This window comes from Protopterus annectens, chromosome 9.part0 (genome assembly GCF_019279795.1).
Source record: "Protopterus annectens isolate FY-2018-M chromosome 9.part0, PAN1.0, whole genome shotgun sequence".
NCBI lineage: Eukaryota > Metazoa > Chordata > Ceratodontiformes > Protopteridae > Protopterus > Protopterus annectens.
Genome location: NC_056743.1, coordinates 510,418,345 through 510,436,900, shown reverse-complemented (window position 1 = coordinate 510,436,900; position 18,556 = coordinate 510,418,345). Strand labels below are relative to the sequence as shown.

The following is an 18,556-nucleotide window of genomic DNA, read 5'->3' as shown; positions in this document are numbered from 1 at the left end:
GCTCATACAGACCTAAACAATGGAGTGCTCCTACCTCCAAAAGTGGAGAAGACAAATCACAACCTTACAGGAAACAGTCCCAATGACTTTCCTCTACCAGATCCAATCACTTTTCTTTTGGCAGCCCCCTTAGGGGGGAAACTATCACTTTTCTCTACAAATTGGCAAAGGATTACCCAAGACAAATGGGTCCTGAACATAGTGTCCCAAGGCTACAGGTTCAATTTCCACACGCTACCAAGGTCAAAAGGTATGCCAGACCTGTCACACAATCAGTGGGCAGAGGCACAAAAGCAAATTACAGATCTCATGGACATGAGGGCCATTCAGCAAGTACCAAAACAAGAGCAGGGGCAATGATTTTACTCCAGACTTTTCCTAGTACCCAGAAAGGACAAAACCTGGAGAATAGTACTGGACCTTTCTCTACTAAATACATTTCTGGAAGTTCCAAAATTCAAGATGCTGACTCTGCAGCAGCTACTGCCCATGCTGGGCAAGAAGGCTTGGCTCGTAACTTTGGACCTAAAAGAGGCATACCTGCATGTCCCAATCAGACAATCTTGCAGAAGATACCTCAGATTCATAGCTGGCTCAATGCATTACCAATTCTCTGCACTGCCCTTTTGCTTATCTACTGCGCCCAGGGTCTTCACAAAATGCCTGGCACCAATAATTGCATTTTGCAGACAAAAAGGAATTCAGATATATCCCTACTTGGACGACTGCCTAATTCAAGCAGAGAACAGACATTCTTCTAAAGCATCTGGCGTTTGTAAAAAGATTACTGATTGGCCTAGGGTACACAGTAAACGAAAAGAAATCAAAACTAGTGCCCTCAAGAGAATATTCCTGGGTGCAAACTTAAACACAACTACCCAGATGGCTCATCTCACGCCAGACAAAAGCAACTGAGTACTTCAAGAATTTGGCAACAAAAACCCACTTATCTGCAAGGAAAATCCTGCAGGCCTTGGGTTTCATGGCATCCTTCATTCTACTAATTCCATATGCCAGACTGCATATGAGGAAACTACAGTGGTATCTAGAAAGTGTTTGGACTCAGCATTGCCACAGCCTGGAGACAGTAATTGCACTCATCCCCTGCTTGTAACAGGAGTTTCGATGGTGGACAGAAGCCTGGTCTGCCATTCAGTTTACCCACAGCCAGACACTGACAACGGACGCATCAGACTATGTCTGGGGAGCCCATATGGCAGGGAAAATGTATTTAGGGCACATGGCCTGCAAACCAAATGCATCTTCACATAAATCAGAAAGAGAAACTAGCTGTACAAAATGCCCTGACAGCTTTCACAGACATGCTTCACCCATGACAATTACTGATGGACACTACGGTTATGTGGTACATAAGCAGGGAGGTACACATTCCTACCCCCTCTGCAGACAAGCAATGACCCTATGGGACACAGCATTGGCATCTCAAGTACACTTGCAAGCACAATTCCTGCCAGGAAAAACAAATACACTGGCAGACTAAGCAGAAACCGCATGGATCCCCACGAATGGAAACTGGATCCACAAGTCTTCAGCATAAGGAGATGGGGATGCCCAGACACAGATCTATTTGCCTCCCCTCACAACTGCCAATTAGAGATTTTGCACAAGAATTTATCACAAGCAAGCATGGAAAGTGGACGCCCTATCCTTCAGCTGGAAAAATCTAACAGTATATGCTTTTTCCCCCACTGCCTCTTCTTCCCAGGGTACTCCTAAAGGTCAGACAAGAGAGGCCAAACATTATCCTGATTGCACCAGACTGGCCACACCAGCACTGGTATCCAATCCTGAAGAGCTTGTCTCAAGGTCCAGCATGGATATTGCCTCAAATCTCTCAATTGCTGACAACAAAGCAGTCAGATCCTGCACAGCCAACTCGGGTCGTTAAATCTGGCAGCATGGCGAATAATGTAGCCATTCAGAGCATTCCCTTACAAAGGCTGTTATGGACATTATCTTGGAGGCCAGAAGGCCCAGTACCAGAAAATCTTGTGCAGAAAAATGGAAGAGATTCTCTGCTTGGAAGCAGGGGCAAGGCATAGACACAAGTGTACCAAATATCCCTCAGATTTTACAATACCTAACTAAGATGCTAAACAAAGGCCTTTCTTTCTCATCTATTAAGATTCATGCCTCTGCCATTTCAGCCCATTACAATATGGAACCACCTATTTTTTCTCATCCCTTACTAAGGCAGTACCTCAGAGGGGCCTAAAACATTAGGCCTCCAAGGAGAGCACCAATTCCAGCCGGGGGACCTCAGTTATGTTTTGGAAAAACACTGCCTCCTTTCGAGCCAGCATCAACAGCAGATATAAAATGCTTATCCTGTAAAACAGTTCTGCTCCTAGAAATAATCTCTGCAAGATTAGTCTCGGAGCTACAAGCACTCATGGCTGTGGAACCTTTAATAATTTTCCATCCAGACAGGGTTTCTCTGCGGACGAACCCTACATTTATGCCTAAGGTGTTGTCCAGTGTGGCCCGCAACCAAACTATCCACTTGCCAACCTTTTATCCTAATCCACAGAACAAAGGTGAAAAAATTCTGCATTCTTTGGACATAGACAGGCAGCCAAGATTCTACTTGGACAGAACTAAAGCTTTCAGAACGACTGAGCTACTTTTGGTGTCATATGCTGCAGGTTCACAAGGAAAGGCCATCTCAAAACAGATGGATAGGCCATTGCATCTGTTTGTGCTGTCTTCAACATGGCAAATCAGTGCCCAAGGACATTAGGCCTCATTCCACCAGAGCAGCAGCCCACCTCAGCAGCCTTCCTTAGAGGAGTAACAACCAAAGATATCTTCGAGGCTGCAACTTGGAGTTCAGTGCACACCTTCACAAAGCACTACCATTTACCTCTTTACTCTAAGTCCAGAGCAGGCTTTGCCACTGCAGTTCTGCAGGGCCTCATAGCCTCTCCAAATCCTATTTAGACCAGCCACCCTACCTCAACTTTGGGATTCAACCCAAGAGTAATGACCAACAGTGAAGCACGATGAACATAGTACAATTGTGTACCTACCATAAATGTAGATGTTAGTGTATTCACTGTTGCAGTCCAGGTTACCCACCCACCATCCCCCTTTTCTTTGCTGGGGCTTATCTACACTTCTCTGTCCTATACAACCTTTTTGGTGTATTTGCTTGTAGATGGACATGTTGTTTTTGTGCATGTATTTTTATTGGCATATTCTTTCAGCCTACCAATTTAGGGGCGCCTGACATCTGGGGCAAGAAAAACTGAAGAAAATGGCGTTGGCTGCTTCTTTTATACCCCTGGCACACTGACGTCAGGGAAGAGGCGACAGCAACCGATGCCGGGCCTAGACTTTGGAATCTGGCCGACTGCGGGTAGCCGGATAACCCAAGAGTAATGACTGCAACAGTGAATACACTCTAACATCTACTTTTATGGTAGGTACGCAACTGTACTTTCCACTTCCATACTCTACCAAAGGCGAACTGCTGGCCAGATCTGCCAAAAAAATCAATGGGCAGAGGTACAAAAACAAGTTTCATCCCTCATGGACATGGGGGCCATTCAACAAGTACCAGAGCAAGAGCAGGGACAAGGATTTTACTAGACTGTTCTTTGTACCCAGAAAGGACAAAGCCTGGAGGCCAATACTGGACCTATCTATTTTGAACACTTTCCTGGATATTCCAAAATTCAAAACGTTGACTTTGCAGCAGCTTCTGCCCATGCTGGACAAGAATGCTTGGCTTGTTACTTTAGACCTAAAAGCGGCATACCTGCATGTTCCAATCAGACAATCATGCAGAAGATGCCCAAGATTCAAGGCTGGTTCAATACATTACCAATTCTCTGCACTGCCCTTTAGCTTATCTATTGCGCCCAGGGTCTTTACAAAGTGCCTGGCACCAGTAATTGCATTTTGCAGACAGAGGAATACAAATTATCTCCTTACTTGGACGACTGTCTCATTCAAGCAGAGAACAAGGACATTCTTCAACATCTGGCGTTTGTGAAGAGACTTCTAACATGCCTAGGGTACACAGTCAACAAAAAGAAATCAAAACTAGTACCTTCACAAGAGAAATATTCCTGGGTGCGAGCTTGAATACAACTGCCCAAATGGCTTCTCATGCCAGACAATGACAACTGACTGTCTATTTCAAAACGTTGGCAACAAAGGCCCAGTTATCTGCAAGAAAAATTCTGCCAGCTTTGGGCTTCATGGCATCCTGCATCCTACAAATTCCATATGCAAGACTGCATATGAGGAAACTTCAATAGTACCTAAAAAGTGTTTAGACTCAACATTGCCACAGCCTGGAAACGGTCATTACTCTCATTCCTTGCCTGAACAGGAGTTTCGATGGTGGGCAAAGGCTTGTCACCAGAACAAGGGACAGCCATTCACATTGCCTCCAGCCAGGCAGACACCAACAATGGATTTATCAGACTATGCCTGGGGAGCCCACATGGCAGAAAGATGTATTCAGGGCACATGGTCCTCGAACCAAATGCATCTACATATCCATCAAAAAGAGGTTAGCTGTTCAAAATGCCCTGACAGCCTTCAAGGACCTAATGCATCTGGGACAACTACTGATTGACAGACAATACCACGGTCATGTGGTATATAAACAAGCAGGGGGACACACATTCTTACCCCCTTTGCAGACTAGCCATGACCTTGTGGGACACAGCTTTGACTTACCAAGTACATCTGCAGGCACAATTCCTGCCAGGAAAAGAAAATACTCTGGCAAACTAAGCAGAAACCTCATGGATCCCCACGAGTGGAAGCTGGATCCACAAGTCTTCAGCATAAGGAAATGGGGATTCCCAGACATAGATCAGTTTGCCTCCCCTCAGGTACCAACTAAAAAGATTCTGCACAAGGACTTACTACAGGGAAGCATGGAAAGTGGACGCCCTATCTTTCAGCTGGAGCAACCTATCAGTGTATGCCTTTCTGCCACTGCCTTTCTTCCCCAAAGTGCTCCTAAAGGTCAGGAGAAGCCAAAGATGATACTGGTACCCCAGACTCGGCCACGCCAGTACTGGTATCAATACTAAGAAACATCTCTATACCCAGTTTGGACCTTACCTAAAATACCTCGACTGTCTTGCTGGGACAGTAATCAGGTCATGCACAGCCAACTCAGGACATTAAACTTTGCAGCATGGCGAATAAGGTAGTCGCACAAAAAACACCTCTCAGTAAAGCTGTGATGGATGTCATTCTGGAAGCCAGAAGGCCTAGTACTAGAAAGTTTTGTGCTGGAAAATGGAAGAGATTCTGTGCCTGGAACCAGGCACAAGGAACTGAAACAGCAGTACCAAATATTCCTCAGATTTTGCTATACTTGAGATGCTGGACAAAGGCCTAACTTTTTCGTTAAGAAAAATTCATGTCTCTGCCATTTCGGCTCATTACAATACAGAGCCACCACTTTTTTCTCGCCCTTTAAGGCAGTACCTCAGAGGATCCAAAAATTTAAGGCCCCAAGGAGACTACCAATACCTGTATGGGACCTCAACTATGTCTTGGAAAAGTTCACCCTGCCTCCTTTTGAGCCAGCTGCTACTGCTGATATGAAGTGTTTATCTTGGAAAACAGCTCTGCTCTTAGCAATTTTGCAAGAAGAGTTTGAGCTACAGGCACTCATGGCTTTTGAACCTTTCATAATTTTTCATCCAGACAGGGTCTCCCTGAGGACAAACCCAGCATTTATGCCTAAAGTAGTGTCCAGTGTGGGTCTTAACCAAGCCATCCATCTGCCAACCTTTTGCCCAAATCCACTGAACATGGGGGAGAGAATTCTGCATTCTTTGGACGTACACAGCTTAGATTCTACTTGGACAGAGCCAAAGCTTTCAGGAAGACAGAGCAATTACTAGTGGCATATGCTGCAGGATCAGGAAGACAGAGCAATTACTAGTGGCATATGCTGCAGGATCACAAGGGAAGCCTATCTCAAAGCAGACTATATCCAAGTAGTTACGCTACTGCATTAATTTCTGCTACTTATACCATGGCAAGTCAGTGCCTAAGGGCATTAGGCTGCAGCCACCTCAGCAGCCTTTCTCAGAGGAGTTCCAACCACAGACAGTTTAGAGGCGGCTACTTGGAGTTCAGTGCACACCTTTACAAAGCATTATCAGCTGCCACTCTACTCTAAATCCAGGGCAGGCTTTGCCACTGCAGATGTTCGTGTGACACTGCTGCTTACACTTGGGTTATCTTGCTGTCAGGCGGTTCCCCAGTCGGCCTGAGTTCAAAAGCCTTGGTCCGGTGTCGGTTGCTGTAGCTTCTTCCCTGACGTCGGTGCGCCAGGGGGATACAAGATGCAGCTAACGCTATTTTCTTCAGTCTTTCTTGCCACGCGGTGCCCGAAGCAGAAGCAGTTTGCCAGTGCCGGTCGGCTGACTCCTGAGATTTTCAATCCGAATCCAGAACTGAAGTCTTCTAAAAATTTTAGTACCCCGTTGGGGAAACTTTTTTTCTTGCCTCAGACAGGTCAGTAAAAGTTAATAATTGTATTTCTTGTGGAAGCAAATACCTCATAAGTATTTCCACTCCTACTGTATCCCATGCCTAGGCCCAGACCACGACGTCACTGGTTGTCGGTTTTGTGCTAGGTTTAGCAAGCGCACTGTTAAACGTCAGTTTGATTTTGCCCATTATTTTGGCAGAAAATTTAATTGCACCATGCCGTCGGAACTTCCGACGACCGGAATTCATAAAAAGCACAAGGACAGGCATCCGAGGCCCAAGACTGACTAGGCCTCTTCTAGGTCGGTCGCCGGTTCTCCGGTTTTCAGCGAGATGCTTATGCAGCACCAGACCGCTTCAATAGAACCACAGACCGCCTCTGACGTGGAGCTTGGCTGGGCCTTTGGATGCTCTTGGTATTCAGATTACCAAACTTAATCCTACAGAGGGAACCGAAGTAGCTGAACAATCCACAGCTTCAGAGGGGGTTTTCAGACCTACATTAAACCCTCTTAAGTCTAAGCCTCCCTTAAAAGCAAAGAAACACACAGCAATCTCCAGGGCAGGCTTCCGTGCCTAAGAAACAAATGCTAAAAATGGCCGAAGACCTAATCACCCTGATCAGAGGTTCCTAGCCCCCTCCAGATAAGACCCAGACAAGATGCAGACTATGAATCTTCAGACCAGGTGTCCATTTCCTCTGACTCATCCTCAGACCTTTGGTATTCCTTACCCCCTTATGAGGATTCTGATGCTGAGGAATCAATTCTATCCGCTTCTCCGCCTGAGGACTACTCCTTTGGGGAGACCTTGTGTACCATGAGGGAGCATTTCCACTGGGAAGGCCAGAATTACTCAGAATCTAAGAAAAGACTTAGACTTCCTTTTATTGCCTCAACACAGACCCCTTGCTATTCTGCCAGTGCTAGATATTGTGGATGATGTATACACTGAATCCAGCTTAAACCCTGTCTCCTTACCACCAGCCCCAGGTAAGCCAGATAGTCCCTGACTCTCAAATTTCTATACAAAAGCCCTGTTGCTGACCCTGAAGCTATTTCTCAGGGACCCAAAGGGATTAAGACCTCATTATCTAAAACCCAGTCCCCTCTGACAGATTCCTGAGCATTAGACAGATGGGGCAAGAAAGTTTATAAATCTGCAACTTTAGCCATGCGAGCCTTGAATTGCCAGTTTCACATGCTAAAATATCAGCAATTTTTAATGTCCGAGTTTAAACAAAAGATGCTACTAGATTCAGATCCTCCTAATTTGAAAGAAATGCAGGATTTATTGCATGCAGCTGAACAAGTGGGAAAACCTACTTTGCAATGTGGTTTTGATTCCTTAGAGGCCTCCTGTAGAGCAGCAGTTAAAGGCTCTGTCAGAAGGCATGCTTGGTTAAAAGAACATACGCTACCAGATCATGTTAAGGCCAAATTACTGGATGCACCTTTGCAGCGGTATGTGTTTGGAGTTAAGGAAGAGGGGAAAAAAAAAAAAAAAAGATGGAAGATAAGGCAAAATATATGCAAACTGTCAAATATTTTTTACAGGTTCAACCTCCTCGTTTTAGCAGAAATTGGCCCTTTCCAGTCAGACCTCAAAGGGGCAGATATAGACGTCCAAGAGGTAGAGGTCAGACACAAGGCCCTTACAGACCTCGACAATGGGGTACACCAGGCCAGAAAGAAGGGAAGGACAGACCTCAACCTTATAAAAAAAAGTCTCAATGACTTCCCACTACAGCTGCCAAACAGCTCTCTTGGCAGCCCCCTTAGGAGGAAAACTGGCTCTCTTCTATCGCAATTGCCATTGCATCACCAAAGACACATGGGTTTTCAACATCATATCTCAAGGTTACAGGTTCCACTTCCACACTCTTCCAAGGTTAAAAGGAATGCCAAATCTGCCTGGGCAGAGGCTAAAAAACAAATTACAGCACTCATGGACATGAGAGCTTTTCAGAAGGTACCACCACAAGAGCAAGGACAAGGATTTTACTCAAGACTTTCTGGTTCCCAGAAAGGACAAAGCCTGGAGACCCTTTCTGGTCCTTTCTTCTCTGAACACTTACCTGGATATTCCGAAATTCACTACAGCAGCTTCTTCCCATGCTGGGCAAGAAAGCTTGGCTCGTGACTTTGGACCTCAAAGAGGCATACCTGCATGTCCCTATCAGACAAAACTGCAGAAGATACCTCAGATTTCTAGCAGGTTCAATGCACTATCAATTCTCTGCACTGCCCTTTGGCTTATCTACTGTGCCCAGGGTCTTCACAAAGTGCCTGGCACCAGTAATTGCATTTTGCAGGCAAAAAGGAATTCAAATTTACCCATACCTAGACGACTGCCTAATCTAAGCAGAGAGCAAGGACATTCTTCCAAAGCATCTGGCATACGTAAAAAAGTTAAGCTGCCTGGGGTACACAGCAAACTAAAAGAAATCAAAACTAGTGCCCTCACAACAGATAATATTCCTGGGTGCCAGCTTAAACACAACAGCCCAGATGGCTTCTCACACCAGACAAGCAAGGACAACTGACTCAGTATTTTCATTTAATGGCAAGAAAGACCCAACTCCCTGAAAGAAAAATTCTGCAGGCCTTGGGCTACATGGCATCTTGCGTACTACTAATTCCATATGCCAGACTGCATATGAGGAAACTACAATGGTACCTAAAGAGTGTATGGTCTCAACACTGGCAAAATTTGGAAACTGTTATACCACTAATTCCTTGCCTACAGCAGTAGTTTCAATGGTGGGCTCAAGCTTGTCACCTAAAGGGGGGGGCAGCCTTTACTCCATCCATAGCCAGGCAGACACTGACAACAGATTAATCGGATTACCCCTGGGGAGCACACATGGCAGGAAAATGTATTCGGGGCGAGTGGCCCGCAGAACAAAGACATCTCCACATCAATCAAAAAGAGATGCTAGCTGTACAAAATGCAATTATATCTTTCAAGGACCTGCTATATCCAGGACAACTACTACTAAAGACGGACAACACCACAGTTGTGGTACATAAGCAAGGGGGCACACACTCCTACCCCCTCTGCAGACAAGCCATGAACTTATGGAACACAGCTTTAAACTACCAAACTCCTCTGCAGGCACAATTCCTGCCAGGAGAGAAACACTGGCAGACGACCTAAGCAGAAACATCATGGATCTTCACGAATGGCAGTTGAGTCCACAAATTTTCAGAATGATAGCACAAAAATGGGGGAAACCAGACCTAGATCTGTTTGCATCCCCAATGAACTGCCAACTACAGAAATTCTGCACAAGGATCTACCATCCACAAGCATGGAAAGTGGATGCCCTCTCATTCAGCTGGAAAAAAAAACTACCAAGTATACGCTTTCCCTCCTTTACCTCTCCTTCCAAAGGTACTCGTAAAAGGCAGGCAGGAAGAGCCAAAGATGATCCTGATTGCACCAGACTGGCCACGCCAGCACTGGTACCCAATCTTAAAGAACTTAGCTCAAGAACCACCCTGGATTTTGCCTCAAATCCCACAGCTGCTGACACAACACAATTGGATACTTCACAGCCAGCTAAAGACCTTAAGTCTAGCTGCATGGATAATTCCTTAAAGCAAGCATTGCCTCTCTCCAAAGCTGTTATGGATGTCATTCTGGAGGCCAGAAGGCCTAGCACCATGAAAGTCTACTCGGATAAATGGAAGAGATTCTGTGCCTGGAACCAAGCACACAGCCTTGACCCTCTTGTCTCAAACATTCCTCAGATACTTCAATACTTAACTGAGATGCTGGACAAGGGCCTCTCCTTCTTACCCATCAAGATTCATGCCTCTGCCATTTCTGCTCATTACAACACAGATCCACCTGCTGCGGCAGCGTTGTCGCCTCAGTTAGATGTTGCCTGTTTGATTCTCAGTCTTCTGTGTGTCGACATGCGTGAATGGGCGTTCCTTCGTTGAAGTTTGTGCGTTAGGCCCAGCAAGCCAGCACGTAAAAATCTACTGCCAATCATTGGCGGACTGGAGTTCCGCTATGGCGACCCCTAACCGGGGAAAGCCAGAAGACGCAAACAAAACATGGATCCACCAATTTTGCACACCTTTACAAAGCATTATCTGCCACTCTACTCTAAATCCAGGGCAGGCTTTGCCACTCCAGTTCTGCAGGGCCTCATAGCTGCTCCTACTGCTGTCTAGTTCCAGCCTCCCAGCCATAGCTTTGGGACTGTCCCCAAATGTAATGACTGCAACAGTGAATACACTCCAACATCTACATTTATAAGTGTACACAACGGTACTTTCCCTGGATGTTCATAGGCAATTAAGGTTTTACCTGGGTAAAACCAAGAAAATCTAACTTTGTATCCTTTCACCCCAGGGTCCTGGGCAAGGCAGTCTGCAAACAATCTCCTGTTAGATCAGGAAACTATTTGCTTCTGCTATTCCTACCATGGCAAGGATTTACTTCAGGTGTAAGAGCACACACTGCCAAGGCGGTAAGGCCGCCTTCTAGGGCCTAGAGACAGCCTCCATCATGGAAGCAGCCACTTGGTCCACTATACACATTTAACAGACAGTGCAAATAGGACCATATCTCCAGCGCAGGTTTTGCTAGGGAAGTCCTGCAGGGGTTTCTGGAATCTGCTACCTCTACCTTCATCCTTCACTCTTCCTAAGTTGTGGTACTCTTCCACAGTAAGAATACTGCAATATGGAAGGCAAGGACATCTATGGTTATAGGATTTTGCACAACTGTTTGAGTACTTCTAAGGGAGGGAGGAAGAGTGTTCCATAGTTAAGGCAAGGAGCAGGATAGCAGTGTGTGCAGGTGGCCGTAAAGGTTTGTAGATTTTGAGTAGGTTCTGATTTTCTGACCTAAGTGAGCGATTCAGGCTATAGGGGCTTGAGGTGGCAAGAGGTGGGAAGGAGGATGGGTTAAATGAGCTTATGGGCAGTAGTGAGTTTAAAGAGGTTCAGGTAGTTGGGAAGCTTGAGCCATTGCAGTGAGTGGAGGAAGATGCAGTGATAGGATGAGTTCCTAGAGTTGGTGGCGAACTTGCAGATTTTTTTGTAGAAGGCTTCTAATTTAGTTTGAAGGCCGAGCTTAAGATTCAAGAACAGAGTAGTGCCATACATCAGGGATGGGAGAAGGTATATGGAGGCAAGGGGTCTTTCTGGTGGAGGGAGTGAGAACGGTTATGCCTATATAGAAGTCCTAATTTTTGGTGGGTTTTTTGATAGTTTGGATGTGGATATCTAATTTTAGATCATCAATGATGTCGAGCAGTTTGGTATGTGGGATAATTTCTATGGGGTGGTGTTCTGGCTTATCTTGAAGGAGTTTTTATCAATGGGGGAGTGTTTAGATGGAAATCGTTTTTTTTTTTTTTTTTGCATTGTGCTAGGTGGCTTTGCATCCCAGGATTCAGTATTTGAGAAGGCTGGCTGGGTTATCTGCAGAAGGTTGGAAGGCATGTCAGCTGAGCAGATTGTTGAATCATCTGCATACTGGATTAGTGTAAAATTGGAGATGGAGTGGTGAAAGTGGAGTATATTGAAAAGTAAAGGGCCAAGGACAGAACCTTGGGTGTCCCCCAGCAGGGGTGTATAGAAAGGAGGAGGTGGACTGTTTCCATTTGACAGCTTGTCTTTGGAAAGGTAGCTTGTGAACCAAACTATGGTGGAAGGGGAGAGATTGAGGGAGGAGAGTTGTGATAGGAATATAAGGTTGGGAGTGTCGAAGGCTTTGGAAAGGTCTAGGAACAGGGTTGATCCTATTTTGCTGGAATCACTAGCATGGTTAATTGACTCTTAAGGAGAAGAGTGCTTTGATGGTACTATGGCCAGGACGGGACTCCATGTTGTGTGGTGGTTTGGAGGTTTTGTGTTGGATAAGGCACCGGTTGTGTGAATACATTTTTCCAGGACATTTGAGAGTGGGGAAAGTGTGGTAGTAGACGGAATTAGTGGCGTCAGTGTTTTTACTGTCTTTATGGAGTGGGATTGAATGTTTGTCTGCAAATCGAGGGAACATAACTTTCTTGGATGGATCTATTATGATGGAGCTAGGGAAGGCTATGCTGTTGGCAGATTTGCCCGCATCCTTCCTTAAACTACCTGGTGTGTTCGAGCATAGTTTCAGTTGGAAGAGTTTTTTTGTGTATGCACAGGATTGAGGCTGTTTTGTGTTTTTGATCAGAGGGGAAGGTATGGGGAAGGGGGTGAAATATTGGAGGGGAACTAGGGAAGCTGGCAGTAAGTTTGGCTGTACATTCCACAAAGGATGTGTTGGGATGTTTCTTGATCAGAGCACTTAGGGTTTGTGCATGGATCGTCTTTACTGACTGGGTGAAAGAGGAAGGAGATAGTATTCCATAATTTTCTAGTGCCATTAGTATGGTTCAGATTGAAGTTTAGCGTAATATTTTACGGTCTCTGGTTATGTTTTTATAGAGTTGCAGGTTTGTTTATATTAGAGTAGGGTATTAGGTTGCTTAATTCTTTGGTATTTCCCTTTTTGTCTCAGGAGCATGATCGGTTTAATTTCCTTGTATAGCCAGGGAGAAGTTGTAGCTTGAACTCTTGGGTCCCGAGAGGAGCAAGGTTGAGTAGGTACAGAAAGGTTTCATTGAAGTAGTTGATGGCATTGTCAAGGGCAGAGTTCTTAAAGGTGTCCAGTCATTTTTAGGCAGTCTGAAAATGTTTGTGGGTTGAAGTTGCTAGTTTCGCATTTGAATGTAGTAATGTTTTTGAAGGGGGGAGAGAGGTACCACTCAGAAAAGGCTGGGTCGATGTCATTGAGGGGGGGTCAGGAAGGATTTGAGGGGGGGTCAGGAAGGATTCCTGAATTTGAGATTAAATTTTGATGAGATGCCAAGATCCAGTCAATGGAGCCAGAAGTTCCATCTTTGTTTGGCCTGGTAGGGGGTGTTTTAGCTGGGTGAAGTTTAGAGGTGGTTAGTTTGGGATTGAGAGTTAATAGTGGCCAAATTAATGTTTGTCGCCTAATATGAAGCTTTCTTTTTTTTTGTTAGAGAACCAGGAGAGAATGTCTTTTAGTATTGGGATATTACCTGGAATGATGTAAAGAGCAGCTATGCATGTGGACTTGTGTTTTAAAATGGCCATTAAAATCCACCTATTTAATTTGGCTGTTAATAGAATCTGTCATTTCATTTGCTCAAGTCTTTTTTTATCCACCACATTCCATTTGTCTTGGTTTCACATTATCATTTTATCTCATTCATTGTTTAGTCTTTTGTGTGTTTTGTCACAATTCCTAGGGAAACGAGCACCAAATTAAACTGTCATTGAATCCCAGCATTGGGCACAGTCTAACAAGTTTTGTAATGTATGGCAAAAGGTTTTATGTTTTTTTAAAGGCTCCTTTTAGCAAATGTCAATTTGTTCTCCCATTCAATTTGTGAGTCTACAGATCTCTACACACTTTCTGAATATAACAAATGCCAAGGTTGCACCAGCACAGGGGAATGGGACAGCTGCCGATAGGCTTTTTCTAAAACATTTGCGTATTATATATGCATATGTAGTGTGTATAAAACTATATATTTTCATGCACATGAGGTTTGTTTGGGTAGGTGTGGCATTAAGTTGTCATTTAAACTGAATTTTTTTTTACAAATTGGCTTGGTTTGGTGTGTATTTCAGTTGGCGCTCTCCTGATTATATTCAATGTTTAAATTTTTTTTTTCTTTTTTACAGGCAGTACATGAACAGAAAAGGGGGATTCAACAGACCTCTGGATTTCATAGCTTGAATTCTTCATTTCTACAACGCCATGCCGGTGGAGTACAGTTGACACTGTACAGTTTTCTCCACTAGTTTTGAATTTTTCTTTTGTGTACAACTCTGTGCTCCTGTAGCATTCCCAAGCTGTAAGAAGGCTAGAAGTTGAACAGAACTTTTGCAAACACAAGTATGGGTCCCTTGAACATGATTGCTGCAGTAGACTTCGGATAAGATAACCAGGCAGGCATTTGGGATCCAGAAATGTTACAGCATCAGTTATATTGATGTTCCTGTGTACTTTTATTTTGAGTAGGGTATTTTAACTGGGATGCCTAAAAAATGTCCAGCACAAGTGTTGAGGTTTGCAACAAAGCCTTGTACTAGTTTCTTGTGCACATCTGTTGTACTTGGACGTGTTCTGTTGTGGTTTGTGTATGAGTTGATCGTTCTCCACCTTGTATTCAGAGTGAGTTGAAAATGGGGGTTAAGTTGCAACAATTATTAGACTTCTGTAATGTCCTGTTTTCTAACAGTGTGGAGATCCTGACTGGCTGATTTTTGAAAGCACTTGTCCCCCCTCTGGTGCCATTTACTGTTGATCAGTGGTGTGACATGCTCAGTATTGCCTACACTGTCATGCAGTGACCACTTCGGTTGAGACAGGTTCAACTTTGTTTCAGGGTACACGATTTTCTTTATAATTGTGTGGCGGGGGCAGGTAATTGTCCATGATTAAATTCTTTCAGTATGGAAGGGCTTGTTTTGGTGTTTGGTAACATCTGCATAGTAAAATACTTGTTTAACTGGAGGTTTTGAAATGTAGACATGACTTGCGTGAATGTATAAATAAGTTCGCATTAAGATGAAGAAATATGTTGCGTGGTCATGGGCATTTTTCACTGGCTACTTTTTTAATGCAGCATAAACAGTGGTGTCACTGTTTAGCCTATCCTTTACATATCCTGTAAGTAAGACTTCCCCACTCGCTCAGTGTTTTTTTTTACTGTTATGCAGATGCTTGATGGCCAGAAATTTCTTCTGGTGTTTTTTGCCTTTGTTAAAATATTTCTTGTACTCTTATGTATGTTGAGTAATCCTGTGGCTCCCATCTGCTTCTGCCTGATACGGAAATATTTCTCTAGTAAATGTTTTCTTGTTTTAAACCTTAATTGTAGTAGTTAGTTCTTTTTTCTATTGTAAGACCCATTACCAGTGGAAGATGGTCCTCTTTGAAGAGTAGTCTATGTATAGAATGTTTAATTCAGATAATTTCTGAAGTTTGTTGTTTGACCTTGGATGTTGGCCTTTGTATTAAAGACTTGTTGCACCAGTATATAAAGAGTAAAATACTGTTATCTTGGTTCCCAAAGGAATGGGGCCTGTGATGCCATTCATTTAGGAGATATATTTTTATGGCACTGAAATTGTTTGTAGTAACCAACCAACCCCCCCCCCAAAAAAAATTGTGCAGAAGAACTTTGTAAGCCCTGTTGGGTTATTTTAAGATGGGTTGTACTGGCCTTTTTGTCTGGTTGTATGCTGGCAGTGTAGTCGTATACCAATTGCTGCCTAGTAATGTCAGCTTGAAGCTCATTTAGTTTGGTTTTCCATGGTGCTTAGTAGCTGCAGTGCTAAAGCACTAAGGCAGACCTTTTCTTACACCAGATTGAGGTGGTATTGAAAACTCATTTTAAGGCAGGGATTGTATTCCTGTCTAAATATTTGGAGCTGATTTTTCACTGCAGCCATTGTGTTGCTCATTTTGCATTGCACATTCTTAGTCGTGTTTTTGGCCATAAGGGTCTGTTTTTTCCTGTCTCTGTATAGGGCGAGTTTTACCTGGATTAAAATTTGCATTGTGTAATAAGATGTACATGTTGGTGGCCTTCCAAAATTTTCTGTTTGGGGCATACTAGTTGAAGAACCTGAAGTGAAGCTTCTCTAGTTTGTGTAGGTGGTGGTGATCACGGTCACCACTGCAGTAGCCTATGGGTTGTATCCTGTCAGGGATACAGAATCCTGCCAGCTTCCCTAAGCTCTAATCTGTTACCACACAGTCACAGTGGTTACCTATTAGACGACTGCCTTTTTGAGGGATCTGTAAAAGCAGCCAGTCTGACAGAATCTTCAGTACATTTTCGCAGTCTGCTAGGGCTTTCCTGTCTGACATACAAGACTCCTTTTTGAGGATTGCTTTCACATACGTTAAAAATTCATATGATTTTTGTGGTAAATAGTATATCCGTTTAAGAATACCAGCTTTTCATGCATTGCAAGTTCATTGAATTAATGTCTCTAGGGATTGCATTTTTAGGAAAGTATGGTCATTTATTGCCCTAGGGCTTTGTTTATTATTTAAATATTTTTGGGCAAAGTAGTCTTACAGGGGAAAAACAAACACCGCCGACTCCACAATAAAGGGTGTATCCTGTACCAAACACTGCGATAGCCAGAGAATGCAAAAGGACAGGGTGGTGCACATTAGGCACTTGATGAAAAAATCACTAGTCGATAAATAGATCAATAAACCAAAATTTAATTCCAATTAGGACAAACAGCAACCTGGGATTCCATTAATCCCAGGCCTTTTGTATTCTCTGGCTATCGCAGTGTTTGGTACAGGATACACCCTTTATTGTGGAGTCGGCGGTGTTTGTTTTTCGTTGGTTTACACTGTGAGTGGAGGAGCTGTGGTTTTTAGTCTTACAGGGGAATTAATGGGATTTGATGTGAATGCTTGTGCTTAATACTTGGTTTGCTTAAGTTTTATGTAACTTTACAGGGCAGCTAATTTTTTTTGGTTTTGACAGAATTGTATGCTACTGGTATAGGTTCATAGGAAGGTACTAGGCTGTCTACCAGAGGGCATTTATAAGCCTAGCCAGAGTGTCTGCTTTCACTGACATATTGATTAACTGAGTCTCTGTCAAGCAGAGCCAATGAAGTGATCCATTGATTAACTGAGTCTGTCAAGCAGAGCCAATGAAGTGATCCTAGGGGTGTATTTTCTGTTACCCATCCACTCGTCAAGGTTTCTCTTGAGTGTTAGTGAGGGGCTCTGCCTAATGTAGTTAGGAAGTTTGTTCCAAAGCATGGGGGAATCTGACAGGAATCTATCCCTCCAGCATGTTCTATGTATTGTGGTGAGGTTTAGTTCCCTAGAGTGGCTCGCAGCGACTTGTATTTCATTAGATGGAGCATGTCCATCAATTCTGGGTTGGAAATGGCTAAGTCAGGCAGAGATCACGTCTGGGTAAGCGATAAGCCACTGAGTACAGCTGGAGTTTTTTCAGTATCTGCATAGGACATACGTTTGAGGCCAGTAATCCTCTTGGTGAGGTACTTTTGTTTTTCCAGCTGTTGGAAGTGTCTTCAGGTACATCCCAATTGGGGCATTGTACTCTATGATGGGTCTGAGTTACGAGTAGAGGGGCACTATAACCTCTATTTCTAGATGCGAACCCTTTAGTAATTAGATGGGCCACATTTCTTAACTACTTTGGCAATATGATTGTCAAAGGAGAGATTACTATCTACCTGGGTCCCCAGATTTCTTATTACCCCTTCTGTATTAAGGAGTCTGCCACCTATGTGGTAATTCGTGGGTGTTTTGTTTTTCCCTAATGGGATGACTATGCATTATTTAGCTTGAGGCCATGACTTTGACATGAGGTGTCCATCTCAGGCTTTTTTGGAGGATGTCCTTGTCAGCCGGAGAGTCATTTATGGCTCCTAGTTTGCAGTCATCAGCAAACTTGGCCTTAGTTCTCCTGTATTTGCCTGTACTTCTGACAAGTATATAACTAACAGTAGGGGTCCCAGGACCGAGCCTTGCAGGACACCACTCATTGACTGGTTTAGAGTCTGACCTGGATCCTGCTATTCTTACTACGCGAGTTCTGTCTGTAAGCCAGTTGGCAACCCATCTTGTGACATAGTGGTTTATGTTCAGGCTGGTGAGTTTTTCTATAATACCAGAGTGCAGAATGGTGTCCTAATGCCTTGGCGAGGTCAAGGAGGCTGTGTGAACTACTATTCCCTTGTCTATGGCCTTTGGTGACTCTGTCTCAACCAGGTTTAGTAGGCATGATCTGCACTTAAAGCCGAACTGGGTTGTATAAGTGTTTGGAGGTTCCCAATGTCTTTGTTACAGTTCCATGATGTGCTTCATAGCCTTGCAGACCAGGCTAGTCAGGCTTATGGGGGGGGGGGGTACCAGGATCAGTTGTGACCCCTCCCTTGTGGAGCGGAATAACTGTTGCTGTGCACCATTCTATGGGCAACGTAGCCTGTGGAGAGGCTGAGGTTGAACAGCATGTTTA

The 18,556-nt window shown here is 44.0% G+C and overlaps 1 protein-coding gene across 2 annotated transcripts in view; it reads left to right on the top strand.

The window, feature by feature from the left end:
* Positions 1 to 15,403, top strand: part of SNRNP27 (small nuclear ribonucleoprotein U4/U6.U5 subunit 27) — a 500,248-nt gene extending 484,845 nt beyond the window's left edge. For both annotated transcript variants that reach the window (XM_044083075.1, XM_044083074.1), the window contains one exon: positions 14,208 to 15,403. In XM_044083075.1, the coding sequence (XP_043939010.1) occupies positions 14,208 to 14,262 (55 nt within the window). In that variant the 3' untranslated portion in view covers positions 14,263 to 15,403. The remainder of the gene's footprint in view (positions 1 to 14,207) is intronic.
* The last annotated feature ends 3,153 nt before the right edge of the window (positions 15,404 to 18,556 follow it).